This window comes from Sorex fumeus, unplaced genomic scaffold, assembly GCF_029834395.1.
Source record: "Sorex fumeus unplaced genomic scaffold, SorFum_2.1 ptg000020l, whole genome shotgun sequence".
NCBI classification, from domain to species: Eukaryota; Metazoa; Chordata; class Mammalia; order Eulipotyphla; family Soricidae; genus Sorex; species Sorex fumeus.
In genome coordinates, this window is record NW_026606077.1 from 4,301,920 (window position 1) to 4,315,921 (window position 14,002).

Below are 14,002 nucleotides of genomic sequence, written 5' to 3' on the forward strand. Positions count from 1 at the left end.
CTCTGGCTAGGCACCTCGCATGACAGTGAAGACAGCGTGAGGTCTTACGACCAGGAATCCTGAGGAGAGGAGCAAAGAAAACCTCCAGAGCCTTGGGCCTCAGTCTCACAGGTGGCGCTAGAAGCAACACGAACTAAAGGCCAAACTGAGTTATTCATACTTTACAATTAATTCTGAAAATTGAATGAATTTGAACGAATTTGGTCAACTTAGCAAAATGTTAAATATGCTTCAAGTGTGTGTGTGTGTATAGGAAAATTTCTCAAATTAATTTTAATTTTTGGGAGGAGATTGGTTGGGCCACATCTGACTGTGTTCAGGGCTTATTCCAGACTCTGATCAGGGATCACCCTGATGGGAACTGGGGGCCCTTATGTGGAAGTGGATCAAACCAGTCTTGGCTGCACGCAAGGCAAGTGACTCAATCGCTATACTATCTCTCCAGCCCCAAATTAATTATTTTCTTGCAGGGGTTTAGGGTCTGGTCACATCTGTGGTGCTTAAGAATCACTCCTGGCAGTGCTGGGGGAACTGTGCTCCCTCTGGGGATTAAACCAGCACATGCAAGGCAAGCGCCTGATCTCGGTACTCTCTCCCCAGCCCTAGTTTTTATATTTTATAGGGGATCCTATGAACAATCTATTGGGGGAGGGCGGGGGATGATTAGCCAGCACTGGAAATAGCAGGGGTAAGCGAACGGAGTTGAGGAACAAACTTACGATATTGTCTGTGCTATGGCTCCTGCAACACCACCACAAAGTAAGTTTATGTGGGTTTTCAAAACTAAAACGTTAGGATTGTCTGATGAAGGTCTGCCGAGAAGGGTTGGAGCATGAGAAAGCCCAACACTCTTTAAGGTACCAAAAGTGAAAAAGGAAACACCTGAAAAAACAAAATATAAATTCGCCATGAGGACTGGCAAAACAGAAGCTGTACAAAGAATCATTTTTACAAATTAAGAAATTATGTCGTGCAACCAGCCCTCTACCTTCCTGACTCATGACATTTTATTCATTCTAAGACATAAAGATAATCGTTAGTGTTTATAAATACACTGAAAAATAATAAAAAAAATTGTAAAATTAGTATCCACATACTGAACCACAGGTGACATCAGAGAATCAGAGATAATACAGCAGGTTGAGCATTTTCTGGCATGTGGAGGCCCCAGGTTCTATCCCCAGCATCCCATACGGTCCCCGAACACCCCCAGGAGTGATTCCTGAGTTCAGAGCCAAGAGGAACGTCGCTGGGTATGATCCAAACAGCAAAAAATAAAATAAAGGTCACATCACGATATGAAGCAGCTGTTGAGTACAATCGAGTATAAAAATGCAGTACAGAACGGCCAGAGAGATAATACGGTGGGAAGGGTGCTAGCTTTGCATATGGCTGACCAGGAGTGGACCCCGACATCCCATATGACCTGCAGAGCCCCACTAGGAATGAGTCCTGAGTGCAGAGCCAGGAGTAACCCCTAAGCACTGCCAGGTGTGACCCATAAATTTAAAAAAATACAGTATACATGAATAAGATTGAACAGTGAACAAGAATCATCCGAACGCATGAACTGAATCAAACAGTTTACCATTGTTTCACATGAATACCAAATGAATTCATTATCACTAATCAGAAATATGACAACATGAAGACAATGATGGGCAATAAAGAGAGAAGCAAGAGCCTATCCAAAGCACTCGCTCTCTTCTGTCTTTCGCACCATTCCTGACTTGGAGCTGGGGGACGGCTCGGTGCTGGAGATCAAACTTGGCGCCCTGCGCGCTCAGATTATGCTCTAGATTTGACCATCCTGCAGCCCAGCACTGCGTTCTTCACTCCATGCTGTTGGGGAACATCCCTGGCAGTGCTCAGGGGCGCAAGGCTTGGGCCCAGTGGTGCTCAAGGGTCCCCAGACCCATTCTGAGGTGTTTGGGCACCAGTCTTGAAATGCTGAAGTGGTGCCAGGGATTGTTACCCAGGGTCTCTCCATATGCTTGACCACTTGAGCCACATTCCCGAACTCAACAATGCTTCACCCCACCCCTTTTTTAACTGAATCACCATGAGATACACAGTTACAAAGTTGTTCATCATTGCGTTACAGTCATGTGACATTCCAACACCCAACCTTCACCAGTTACATTTCCTACCACCAACATTGCTATTTTTAATTCAGTGTCTAATTCTACATTCCAGGATGAGTTGTGACAACGAAGGAAATATTTATATTGAATCATAAGACATAGAATCTGTCCAAGAGTGAGTTAAGGGCGGGAGTGATAGGACACCAGGTAGGCGCTACCCCAAGCATCTCCAGGTGCGGCTCAAGAACAAAATAAATTCAAATAATAGCGAATCCCTGGCATTATATATGGTCCTCAAACCTGCTAGGATTGATCCCTTGGCACAAAGCCAGAAGCACATCACCGGGTGTGTCCCAAAAGTCAAAATTAACAAAAATGAAATCAAATCACTTAACAAGGTACTGAGGCTCAAGAACACATAAATACTAACAAAATTCCTGTTAGTAAATTACCACAATAAATGTATTTACTCTTTAGTCCAAAAATGACAGTACCATAACATGATTATATAAAGAAATGCAATATATTAAAGAAAGAAAAAAGGAAAGAAAGAATAAAGAAATGCAATATAATGATATATAGTTTTAGAATATTTGCATACTTCTATATTTGGAGATTCTACCACAAGGACTTAAATACTGGAAAAGTTTACAAAGGCTCAGGGACCCAATTCCAGTGGCAGACACAAGTCACCCATGTGCAAAGCTCCAGATGCTAATCCCCTCACTATATGCTCTTCCCTAGCATCTCCTGGTAATGTCCTAGTGGTACCTGAGTGCCACACAGTCAGCTAAGCCGAAAACCACCTGCCAAATAGTGCCCCACGGTGCCAAGGATCAAACCAGGGTCAGCCTCATTCAAGGGCATAACTACAACCTCTCAAGCTCAAAACCTGATTTTTAACAACCTATAAATTGACACTATCAATATAAAAGTCATAGAGAACAACCTTTGATACCCAATGCATACAAGAATAGCATTAAGAAAACTGAAAGCTTGGGGGGCTGGAGCGATAGCACAGTGGGTAGGGCATTTGCCTTGCACGCAGCCGACCCAGTTCAATTCCCAGCATCCCATATGGTCCCCTGAGCACTGCCAGGAGTGATTCCTGAGTGCAGAGCCAGGAGTGACCTCTGAGCATCACCAAGTGTGACCCAAAAAGCAAAAAAAAAAAAAAAATTGAAAGCTTGGGCCAGAGCAGTAGTACAGTGGGTAGGGTGTTTGTCTTGCATGCAACAGATCCACATATGGTCCCTCAAACCTGTCAGGAGTGATCCCTGAGTGCAGAGCCAAAAAAAGATCCTTATTGCAAAGCCAAAAAAAAAAAAAAGCAAATTGAATCCAGTGGAATATAATAAAGCTATTATATATAACTAGAAAAGACACATTAATATCTTAATGCCATTTGACACACTGAAAGACAAAAACCAAGAGTTATATGATTACCCCTGAAAAACCAGGAATTTGAATATGACAAAATTAAACACCAATTCAAGAGGGAACACAATTTAATTTGGGGGCTTTGGAGCCATACTGATAAAGCTCAGCAGATATTCCTGGCTCAGGACTGACCCCGGTAGTGCCCTGGAGAAAATATATGGGGATAGCACTGGGGCTCAGCAAGATGTAAGGGAAACCCCATTTTCCCCCTGTGCAATGTTTCTGGCCCCTCGAGAAAAAATTTTGAGGCTAACAGGTCCTATTGTACAGAAATTCAAGGAAAAAATAAAACTGTATCCCACTAGCAAAATGTACACAGTTAAGCTTCCCGCTGTAAGGAAATCACAGGCGTCAGCGCAGCCAGAATACAAAGGCCAGGAAACCCATATTCCTAAGCTTGATCAGATGAGATACAAACTCTCCCAATGGTCTGGATATGCAGAACAAGGCACTCGCCTTGCATGTGACCTATCCTAGTTCACACAGAGTCCCCCAAGCGTCATCAGGAGTAAGCCAGAGCATTGCTGGGCTTGACTTGCAAAGGAAATAAATAAATATTAGGACAGGGTAACAGTACAACAGGTAGGGTGTGCTTTGCAAAAGCCCGATCTGGTTTCGATCCTTGGCACTACACAAGATCCCTCTGACCTACCGGAAGTGATCCCTCAGTGAAGAGCCAGGAATAAGCCCGAAGCACCACCAGGTGTGTCCTGCCTCCCAATCAGCCCCACAAAGACAAAGAAAGAAACCAATTAAATAAGTACCAGCTCAAGGGCTGGGAAACAGCTCAGTTGAAGAGCTGCTCAGGGAACAGATGTGGGCTTGCTTGCTGGCGCCAGCAAAAAGCATCCGTTCAAACCCAGGTCAGAGATGTGACTGAGCAGTGGAGTCCTGCATGGAGGCACTGGGTTAGATCCCCACATGACAAAATACACCGAGGAAAATCCAGAAAAACTGAAACAGGTGGTTATCCTCAAAGGGAAAAAAGATCCAGACATATTAGGAGCTTACATCTAAATGTAAACCTTTGAAAAATTACCATTTTCACAAGACACCAAGACTATGCCAAATGCGAAACATACCTGCATATGGAGCCATTCCCAGTATGGTTGGCATCAGGCCTCTGTAGAACCCAAGGAAACCGCCCTCCTTGCAAGTAAAGAAACATTTGAAGTGAGATTACTGTGTCCGTTACAATAAACATCAAAAAACTTCAAGGACATTATAATGGAAAAATTATTATGGACCTATGCGAATATAAAATAGACATGCTTTCATATTAGTTTGAAATATTACTATAAGAATACTAAAATCATGTTCGAAATATCTTAAGATACAAAAGGACATTACTGGTCCGAAAAGTAACTACGAAATACCTTTGCATAAATAGTTTTGAAGGCATGGATGATTCCTGTGTACGTGTGCTCCCCCTTCACCTGGAATGCGAGTCGGACTCTGACCATGTCCAGAGGGTAAGTACAGATAACAGCTGTCATGCCTGCAAAGAAAGGAGCCGCTTCACCAACAGAGCTCAAACCCAGCAAACTTTCATTTATGAAATACGGACATCTGGGCTAGAGTGATAGTGCAGAAGGGAGGGCATTTGCCTTGCACGCGGCCAACCCGGGTTCGATTCCCAGCATCCCATATGGTCCCTCAAGCACTGCCAGGTGTAATTCCTGAGGGCAAAGCCAGGAGTAATTCCTGAGCATCGCTGGGTGTGACCCAAAAAGGGAAAAAAAAATCGTACATCTAGTCATCATCCCTGACATGGAAGGCCCTCCACTAAGTCAAATCCTCGCTGGGAGGAGGACAAGGAGCCTCTGTCACTGCAATGAGGGGCTGAGTAAACTCATCTGTGGAAAAAACAAACCATAATTAGGTTAGTGGCCTGAGAGACAGCACAGCACGGAAGGTGCTTGTCTTGCATGCAGCTGACCCAGGCTAGATCTCCAGCACCCTGGAAGGTCTCCAGAGACCGGCCAGGAGTGATCCCTGAGCACAGAGCCAGGAGTACGCCCTGAACATAGCCTGAACCAAAAAATGAAACAAAAACAGCTGAATGAATGTTTTGCATGCATGCAGGAGGCCTGGGTTTGATCTCCGTTACCACATAGTCCCCATGCACCACGAAGAGTGACTCCCGAGCACTGAGTGAGAATTAGCTCCCAAGCACTGCTAGGTGTGGCCCCAACACCAAAAATTGGACCAGACAGATCACAGGGATGAAGGTAATCGCCTTGTATGCAACTGACCCTGATTCAATCACTGGCACCACATACAGTTCTCCAAGCACCACCAGTGCCATCCCCAAGAAGCATTCGGCACAGCCCCACACAACACCTGGTGTGACCCCTCCCCCCCAACACATACCTACACAAAAAAGAAAATTGGTGATGTGGTTGACTCAGCCCCTGTGGAAAAATCCCAGGATAGTCCAGATTGTGCAGGGAATGTTTCAGAAACAGTTAAACATGCTCACAAATGCTGTCCTCTGCACCCCACACTCCTTTCCTGCAGTGCTCACTCGCCACCCTAGTAGGCTGTGTGCTCCCCATCTGCATCACTCACTCCTCACCTAGCTCCCCAAGGTCCCAGAGTTACTGGTCAGTGAATACAATAATATGATTTTACCTTACCCCCCCCTATCTAAACGGCTACTTGGGGGGCAACCCAGAAAGGCAGTGGCTCTCCAGCAGGCGCTAACAGACTATCACGTTGCTCCTGTCTAAACAGCTCCTGTCTCTCACTATTTAATGAAAAAAAAAAAAAATGGGGGGGGGCCTTTTTGGGTCACACCCAGCGATGTTCATGACTTACTCCTGGCGCTGCACACAGTGAATACTCCTGGCGGCGCTTGGGGATCGAACCTGGGTCAGACGTGTGTAAGGCAGACATCCTACCCACTGTGGCATTGCTCTGCCCTCTAATAAATGTACCAGTCATCCCCATGAGACCCTCAGGATCTCGGGTCAAGGAACCCTCTTCATTTCGGCACCCAGACGTCAAGCTGAGTTACACATCCTCACCCTTCCTTCTCTTTCCAGTCAGGAGACCCGGGGGATTCTGTGGGGGATTTGGAAGCTCAGCTGCAAATCTGGCAGATCTGGGGGCATCTCCCTCAGCCACGAGGTGCTGGAGGCTCTCGAAGGGGAAGGCGAAGGACAGAAAGGCTTGAGGAGAGGGCAACCCTAAGAGACCCAGCCCAGGCCTGGTCACGTCTGCAGCCTTTCTCCTGTCCACTAAGCTGCGTCAGAGGTCTGCTATTTCTCCCCGATCTCACTCCTTCTTTGAACAAACCTGAATTTCCTGTTCTTGACCACCTTCTGACACCTCTACTCCAGGCCCAACATTTTCGCCCTGAGCTGTCATACGGACTTCAGACAGAGATCAGAGAATCACCCCTACTCCTCCATTCCCCTCACAAAGAGAATGACTCACTTAGCCCCGGTGACTCCCGGAAGCCTAGGCCTGAGTCCAGTCGGTTGGAAAGCCTTGAACAACAGACACCAGATGAGTCAGTCCACTGTGGGACACCCCACCGCCTGCCCAAAGGCTTTGTCCTTTGCTCCCCGCCTAAGGGGACATGCCAGGCAAGTAATCAAAGACAAGCAAGTCTTGTCCCTCGCCCATCTCCAATGACTCACCCTTGCGGCACATTCTGTTTCTACGTAAGGCCAGGAATTCCGGATAGCCACAGGACCCTTTCCTATAATTCCATCTTCCGATTAGACATTATTGCCGCAAGCTAGAAAATGCTAATGACATCACACCTTGGAACTCACCAATGAACAGAGACAACAAGGTTAGGCACTTGCCTTGCATGAGGCTGACCCCAGTTCAGTTCCTGGCACCCCCAAGAGCCCCAGGAGTGACCCTGTAGCACAGAGTCAGGAGTAAGCCCTGACCACAGCCAATTGTGGCCCCAAAATCCAAATGAATAAATACAGACAGCACAGTAACAAAAAGTTATCAACTATTTTGTTACACTTCTCTTATCCAAAAACATGTCTGTTTGCTTCTCTCTAACATGGGCCCCCTTAAAACAACTAAAAACATGGGGCTGGAAAGATAGTACGGGAAATAAACACTTGTCTTGTTATGCGCCCAACCTCAGAGTAATGCCCAGCACTGCATATGGTCTCCTGAGCACAGACTAAGGAGTAAGCCCTGAGCACCACTGTGTATCTCTTCATAAAAACTAAAAAATATGCTAAAAAATCTCCCTTCCTCTTTAGTCAGGACAATTAAAAATTCCTTAGAAGGCCGGAGCTATAGCACAGCGGGGAGGGCGTTTGCCTTGCACGTGGCCAACTTGGGTTTGATCCCCGGCATCCCATATGGTCCCCCAAGCACTGCCAGGAGTGATTCCTGTGTGCAGAGCCAGGATAACCCCTGAGCATCGCTGGGTGTGACCTAAAAAAGCAAAAAAAAAAAAAAAATTCCCTAGAACAGGGGCTGCAGCAATAGCACAGCGGGTAGGGAATTTGCCTTGCATGCGGCCTACCAGGGTTCGGTTCCCAGCATCCCATATGGTCCCCTGAGCACCACCAGGAGTAATTCCTGAGTGCATGAACCAGCAGTAACCCCTGTGCATTGCTGGGTGTGACCCAAAAAGCAAAAAAAAAAAAATTTCTTAGAGCAAATCTCAAGGGACCAACCATCATAAACCAAAGACTCTATGGCTCATTTTGGTGCCAGCCTGAGACACTGCCTTCTTACGAAAGGCTTCCAGGTTACTCTATTCCACAAAATTCCCTTCGTGCGCCAGCAACTCCCAATCAAAAGGTTGGTACAAAAGGTTGTTTCTCAACCTGTCCCCAAGCCAACCCAAATGTAAAATACAGTGCTGGACTGTAAAGCCAACTTAAAGCCACCAATTTCTGGGTAAGTCTCTTGGCAGGCAGGGCTTTTGCCCTGTGGACTGTCCTTCCTTCCAGGTTCTGGCAGCAACTGCCTCTCAGAGCACCGTCAGTTCAGGGAAACAGCTGGGATGAATTGATCGACCGTGTGTGTATGTGTGTTTTGTTTGTTTGGGGGCACACTCAGCATTGCTCAGGGCTTACTCGTGGCTCTGCACTCAAGGGACACTCCAGGCAAGGATCAGAGGACCATAGGAGAGGCTGGGGCTCAAAGCCAAGTTAGCCACGTGCAAGACAATTTCCCGACTTGGGTCTGTACTACCGCACGGGCCTTAAGCTTTTCTACATACTGATACGGCAATATCTTGTTTGCACAGACACAGAAAAAACTAGTCACATTATCTCAAGGACAATGCTACCTTAAAAATTAAGATTATGAGGGCCAGAGCGATAGTACAGCAGGGAGGGCGTTTGCTTTGCATGCAGCCGGACCCGGGTTCGATCTCTGGCATCCCATATAGTCCCCCAAGCACCACCAGGAGTAATTCCTGAGTGCAGAGTCAGGAGCAACCCCTGAGCATCGCTGGATGTGACCCAAAAAGGAAAAAGGAAAAAAAAAACCACAAAAATTAAGATTAAGAGGCTGGAGCCTTAATCTCCCGTCCCTTAATCTTAATTTTTAAGGTTGGATTGTCCTTAATGTCGAGTGGGAAGTGCTCTTGCCTTGCATGCAACTAACTGGGGTTTGATCCCTGGCACCCCATATGGTCCCCCGAGCACTGAAAGGAGTGACTCCTGAGCACAGAGCCAGGAGCAAGCCCTGAGTACCACCAGGTATAGCTCAAAACAAAAGGAATAAAGGAAAAAAAGTTCAGACAGTGCCCTAAAGACCACACAGGCTGAAAACTTGATGAATGGGCCACTTATTCATCTAAGAAAACAAAAGAAGAACTGGACAAACTGGTTTGTTAATCCCCAGTGACTATCCAAGCTCTTCCTCTTCTGGGGTCACTGGTTACAATGGTCCTTGCTATTCAGGCCCCAGTTTCTTTGCCTAATAAAGAACCGATTCTCTTCTCTCTAGAACACATCATGTTCCAATGGTAATAACCTCCTAAGAAAACGGGACCCCTCCCACCCTCAGCCACATTCTCAAGTCACCCCTTGACCAAAGGGGACCCTTCTTCACTATGGACCCCTAAACTCAGACAGACTCCCAGAAGCCCACCTGTGCCTCACTTCATCCCTTCTCCGCAGAAAGAAACTACCAAAGCCAGATCTTTGCCCCATTCCCTAAAAGAGTTTCTTTGGGCTATGGGGCTGGAGAGGAATGAAGTAGTTTGACTGAGTTCCATGGGAAAATCCTAGGTGGTTTAGTCCAGTTTGTGCAGGAAATGACTCAGAGACTCTGTACCACACACTCCTCTCCTGCAGTGCTCACTCAACCCCCAGGGTTTCTGGCAGTGAATACAGAAGTGTGCCGTACCTTGCCTCTCTGTCTAAACAGCTCCTGGGGGCACCCAGAAAGGTTCTGCTGAGGTCTCGGCTGCCTTCCTCTGCCAGTGGGAGCTAACAGACTATCACTTTGCTCCTGTCCAAACCTCGCTATTTGGGGTAACTGATGGTCTGGTTATTTTTACCCCAGAGCTGGTCATTCTTTTTCTGAGAGAACTGGGACCTGCCCGGGTCCGAGGACCTCCCTTCATTTCTGCGATTTCGTATGACAGAAACGAAGTGCAAGGTAGAGGTTCGCTCTTCGAAGCCCCTGTTCTCCCCTGAATCCATCTCACTTGCTGTCAGTCTCTCTGCTATGCATTCATTCCCACTCTGAAGAAGCCTGGGCGCAAGCTCTCTCCTCCCCCCCACCCCTCTACCCCCTCCCTCCCCTTATCTTTCTAAGGAAATTCTAACAATGACCATGAAGCAAGAGCAAGAAAGAAATGGAGAAACAGTACAGCAGGTAGCGCCATTTGCCTTGCACGCTACCAACCTGGGTACAATCCCAATCCCGGCATGCAATGAAATACCCCAAGCACCACCAGGACTAACTCTTGAGCCCAACGTCGGGAGGAACTGAGCTTCACTGGGTGTGGCACAAAAACAAAAACAAAAAAGAAGGAACAGAAATCAAATCTAGCCACTCATCTTACCTGCCATGGACCCAGCCATCAATCTGTGTACATGACCAGAAACTCCCAGTTTTGTCGTAATAAACTAGAGACAAAAAATGCCAAGCATTATTATTATTTTAATAATCCCACCATTATCTTAAACTAGTTTTAACATTTAGGCATGCAACAAAGTTACAAAAGCAGTGAAAAAGAAAATTAGTATTAAATCAGCAAAATGAGCATATAGTTCTATGAAGACGGTCGATGTGAGACGATGAGGTTTCTTCTGCTAATCCTGCGCCTTTACAGAAGCAATCTTAGAACTACATTCACACACACCACTTCGATGACCCAAACTCAAGTGTGAGTGGTAGGAAGCAAAACTGCTGCTACAAACTATAATAAAGTCTTGGTACACTGTGGTTCAATTCCATTAGCCTAGAATACTTGCCCTCATCTCTAGTGTTTACTTATCACCTCACGATACCAGACAACGTATGGGGACTGGAGAGACAGTACAGGGGTAGGGTGCTTTTCCTCCACGTGGCTGTCCAAAGATCAATCCCCAGCAACCCATGGAAGTTCCTTGAGCCCCACCAGGAGGGATTCTGGACCAAAGAGATAGGATTAAGCCCTGGGTACTACCACGTGTGGCCTCAAAATAAAAACAAGCCCTACAAAGAATAAAATACACTAGCGATAGAAGAGCAGATAGGGTGCCTTCCTTTCATGTGGCTTTCCATCCTCAGCACCGTGTGTGGTCTCCAGAGATACACGAGGACTGCTCAATGAATGCAGAGCCAGAAGGAGCCTTAGCACAGTCAGGTATGGCCCCCAAATTTAATTTTTTTGAAAAATTAAAAAGGGGCTGGAGAGATAGGACAGCAAGGAGGGTGCTTGTCCTGCACATGGAAAACCCAGGTTCGATCCCCAGCACCCCATATGGCCCCTAAAGTACCGCCAGTAATAATTCCTGAGCACAGAGCCAGGAGTAAGCCCAGAGAATTGATAGCTATGGCCCAAAAACTCAAAATATAATTAATTAAAAGAATGTAACACACAACATCTGTGTTGATATGCTTGAAAACTAAGTTCCAGACAGCCAGAGAAGAAAAAGTTAATGCTTTTTATTGTGGGGTGTACCTGGTGATGCTCAGGGGGGTTACTCCTGGCTTTGCACTTAGGAATTATTTTTGGCAGTGCTCAGGGGTCCAAATGAAATGCCGGGGGTCAAGCACTGGCTGGCCCCAAATAAGGCAAACACCCTCCCTGTTGTACTATCGCTCTGGGTCCCCCCCAAAACTTAATGCTTAAGATGAGAAAAGGTGCTAACTGATAACTCACTTCAACAATATGGTCTTCCTATTTTATTTATTTTCTGTTTTATTTAATAAGAAAATCCAGAGCCACAACTCTCCTCTTCAGTAGTTGAGAAACAAACAAGTACAGCTTTTTCCCTCTGGAAAGAAAGATGGCAGCCGCTTCGGAGCTTTATGGAAAGCCAGGTATGAGCCGGTTGTGATGGGGCGACTGAAACCTCATGGGAAGGGGGGTGTTTCTGGCTCGTCCTTGACGCCCTACCGAGGTCACGAGTTGCCCCCCACGAGCGGCTCTCCAGCACGGCCATGGCTCCAGAGCACAGAAACCAATCTCTTAATTATCTGACTCTCAGCAGAAATACTTCCAGGGTCAATAAGTAAATAAGCAGAAATCCAAAAATGCGCAGCCACAATAGCGGCCGCACGACATCATTTAATTCTTGAACCCAGCTGTAGAAAGCAAATCATTTCACAACGCTTTTTCAGCATGTCTGATTGGGGAGGGGGGGGTGTCATAAACTCTAAAGAATAATGGTGCATCTTTTATCGAAACAATGAATCTAGTCAAAGTAGATAGAGTGTTAACTAGAATTCATCAGCCTCATAGGCATTGGGGAGGGCTGGGGGGGGAGGTTATTGGGGTTCTTCATGGTGAAAAATAAGTATTGGTAAAGGGAAATGTGTTTGATATTTGCATGACCGAGACTTAAACCTGAACACTTTGTAACTTTTCCCACAGTGATTCAATAAATAAGTTAAAAAAAAGTAGATAAAGGACCAAAAGTGATGGCCTCTCAGTATCTGTATTGTAAACCATAATGCCCAAAAGTTAGAGAGAGAGTATGGGGGAAATTATCTGCCAGGGAGGAAAGGGGAGGGTGGGAAAGGGGGGATACACTGGTGAAATTGGTGGTGGGGAATGTGCACTGGTGGAGGGATGGGTGCTGAACACTGTATGATTGTAACCCAAACATGAAAGTTTGTAACTGTATCTCACGGTGACTCAATAAAATTTTTAAATAATTAAATACATTAAAAAAAAAAAGAAACAAACAAGTACATTAAAAAAAAGCCTGCATTGGGGGTATGTGCCGCCAGCAGGTCAGTCTGTACCTGTGAGGCGAGTGCATCAGCAGCCTGATGGCGCCTTCAGACCTCCAGATCCCCCAAATTGCTGCTGTGCCTTTGGTCAGACCCCAAAAACTTGGGGCAAAGTTTACCAAGAAAGTAAACAGCCAAAAGTTAGGTATGTGGGAGACACACCCACAAACCACCTCCGGCTCGGCTATGTAATTGGAGGCAAGGCCTCTGTGGTTCCTGATTGAACTGCTTAATGGCCATGATCCCAGAGACTCAGAAACGAATCTCAGAACCCAAAGGCTTTTAGCAGAAATGCGTCCTGTCCCTGCAGTAGGTTACTGTAGCCGGGCCACCCCAGGGAGGAAAGGGTGCTGTCCCTCCAACTGCTCACCCTTGGCGGCTCGGTGGCCGCCATCCACCAGAGGCCACTGGACAGTCAGGTTTGGGCCCACAGTGATGAGACATGCAGTGCCTCACGGGATGGGGTTGGAGCTGGCCCTTTCCTCTCCGTCCCAACAAGACCCAATGTCGCCAACCATGAATGGCCTTTCTGGCTCCTTATCAACCTGCTTAACAGCCACAATCCCAGAGACTCAGGAACAAATCTCGGAACCCAGCAGGTTTTGGCAGAAATCCCTCCAGATTTCATTGTTAACATTTCAGAATTTCAAAATCGCACGGCCACTACTGCAACCACGCGACATCATAAGTTATTCATAACCAGCAATAGAAAACAAATTGTCTACGGTTGCCTTTTCAGCAGATCTGAGTGCTGGAGTAAAATCCCAAATAATAATAGTGGGTCTGGTGTCAAAATACTGAATGTAATCAAAGTAGAGAGAGAGTAATGTGGAAATCATCTGCCCCACTGGGGGTTTTGGTGGTGGAGAATGGGCACTGGTGAAGGTACGGGTGTTTTTATTGTATGACCGAGACTTAAACCTGAAAGTTTTGTAACTGCTCTCATGGTGATTCAATAAATAAAATTATAAAAAAAAAAGTAAGATGGAGTTCATGCCCAATTCAATCAGCTAATCAGTGGCTGAATAATTAGCAGTACTCCTACATTAAAAAAAAAACAAAAAAAAAAAACCTAGCTTTGGGGG

General features: G+C 46.2%; 1 protein-coding gene across 1 annotated transcript in view; it reads right to left on the bottom strand.

The window, feature by feature from the left end:
* Nucleotides 1-14,002, bottom strand: part of SLC25A16 (solute carrier family 25 member 16) — a 35,036-nt gene that overhangs the window by 7,450 nt on the left and 13,584 nt on the right. The window contains exons 4-7 of the mRNA XM_056113412.1: nt 10,537-10,600; nt 4,901-5,022; nt 4,607-4,673; nt 720-882 (exon numbers count right to left, since the gene is read on the bottom strand). Coding sequence (XP_055969387.1) covers nt 720-882; nt 4,607-4,673; nt 4,901-5,022; nt 10,537-10,600 — 416 coding nt within the window. The remainder of the gene's footprint in view (nt 1-719; nt 883-4,606; nt 4,674-4,900; nt 5,023-10,536; nt 10,601-14,002) is intronic.